We start from the raw sequence: 1,597 nt of genomic DNA, 5'->3' as shown, positions 1-1,597 counted from the left end.
CTGGTGCAGAGGTACCGTACATAAACACTGGCAGAGGTAGAAACATACAGTGCATAAAAAGAGATGAAAAATTACCCTGTAACGGGAACGGCATATTTCTACCATTTACCATCATTATTGTTTTAAAATCCTGCCTGTGAGTTTTAGTTTTTTCTCAAACTGGACTTCCTGGACTGCATTTTATTGTTTCACTCACACCTGAAACATCACAACACATCCCCTTTAATGTGTCGAGGCTGTGTTTGTAGTTATTGTGTTCTGTTGCAACATATTCCACACAGATTTTCCCATCTCATTTCCCCATGGTGATTTCAGCAGGTTAACTAATTCCTGTAATTTTATTTTCATCCTCTCCTTTATCAACAGTCATAAAACCCTCATCGGCAATTGAAATGCACGCCCACCCTGAAGTGATTATGCAGAACGGCACCACGGGAACCCTTCTATGCACCTTTAAGTCCAGTGAGGTGGTCAGCCAGTCCACCTCGGTGACCTGGAGCTTTCAGTCGAGTCAGCCCGATAATCAGTTCTTCAAAACTCCATATGTGGTGAGTCCTCATTGGTCATATCTGTTGCAGGGACAAGTTCCTTCAGCTGCAGGACATTTTCCTGTGATTGTTAATCTATACTGACAAATGAAGAGCCGCTCATTGTGATGGAATGGTTTCCATTTACAGGTGGCTGCCCCTGTTAAAATATGTGCAATTCCTTTCAAAAACATGGAGAGAAAGGGCAATGAGCAACGTAGTAAGAAATTATCAATAAATTGCAAGAGATACATTTTTAATAATAATATTTTTAAAATAGCAGGGGAAAGTGTCTAGGACAAAAGAGGAAACTATGGTCAAAACTTAAATACTTTTCTTGGACTTTTTTAGAAATTTCTTACTAATTGTTAGGTTATTTGTACTTTAGTTCCTCATTTCCCTCTTGCTGTGGTTTTGAATGATTTCAAGCCAAATTACTCAGGTTTCAAAGGCTTAAAGAACCGGGCTCAGTACATCTTTAATAAAAAAAGAAAACCATCAAATCCTCACATTTGAGAAGCTGGCATGGGTGTTGTCATTTTTGCTTGAAAAAATATGAAAATAAGTTATATATCAAAATAGCTGTTGATTAATTTTCTGTCAACTGATTAACTGACTAATTGCTGCAACTTGAATAATTTCCAAAATGATTCTTCTACAACTTTTTGAAGATTTTCTACTTTTCCAATGGAAAAGCATTCCCGGGACAAGACAAGTTCAAAGACAGATTGCAGTTTATCGGAGACATACAAAAGAGGGATGTCTCGATACAGCTGAGTCCAGTTCAGTTCAGCGACATTGGGACCTTCTTCTGTGACGTGAAGAACCCACCAGACGTAACAGGAAATCCAGCACAAACGAAGCTCAGCGTTGTTCCGAAAGGTGAACGACTTTTTATTAAAATTAAATGAATGTTAATAAAAATACATGTATTGTAGAGGATTTCTTTCTAAATCAGATTTAGCTTCAGCTTGAGGCAGGAAAACTTTAAGATTTTAACTGCACAAGATGCTTTTTAGATGAGCCTGCTTCCTGTTGTGGTATGAGCAGGTGTGTGGTCTTGGCCTTCA

The 1,597-nt window shown here is 38.3% G+C and overlaps 1 protein-coding gene across 1 annotated transcript; it reads left to right on the top strand.

Moving 5' to 3' along the window:
• Positions 1 to 371: 371 nt before the first annotated feature.
• On the top strand, positions 372 to 1,409 carry LOC121967033 (myelin protein zero-like protein 1; the record flags this gene model as incomplete). Its single annotated transcript, XM_042517090.1, has 2 exons — positions 372 to 548; positions 1,199 to 1,409. Coding segments are annotated over exons 1-2 (367 nt in total), but the record flags the coding sequence as incomplete, so codon positions are not given.
• Between the last annotated feature and the right edge of the window lie 188 nt (positions 1,410 to 1,597).

The sequence above is a fragment of the Plectropomus leopardus genome, unplaced genomic scaffold (genome assembly GCF_008729295.1).
Source record: "Plectropomus leopardus isolate mb unplaced genomic scaffold, YSFRI_Pleo_2.0 unplaced_scaffold26722, whole genome shotgun sequence".
Taxonomy (NCBI): domain Eukaryota; kingdom Metazoa; phylum Chordata; class Actinopteri; order Perciformes; family Serranidae; genus Plectropomus; species Plectropomus leopardus.
The sequence above is the reverse complement of the archived record's forward strand: the minus strand, read 5'-3'. Positions and strand labels throughout refer to the sequence as shown.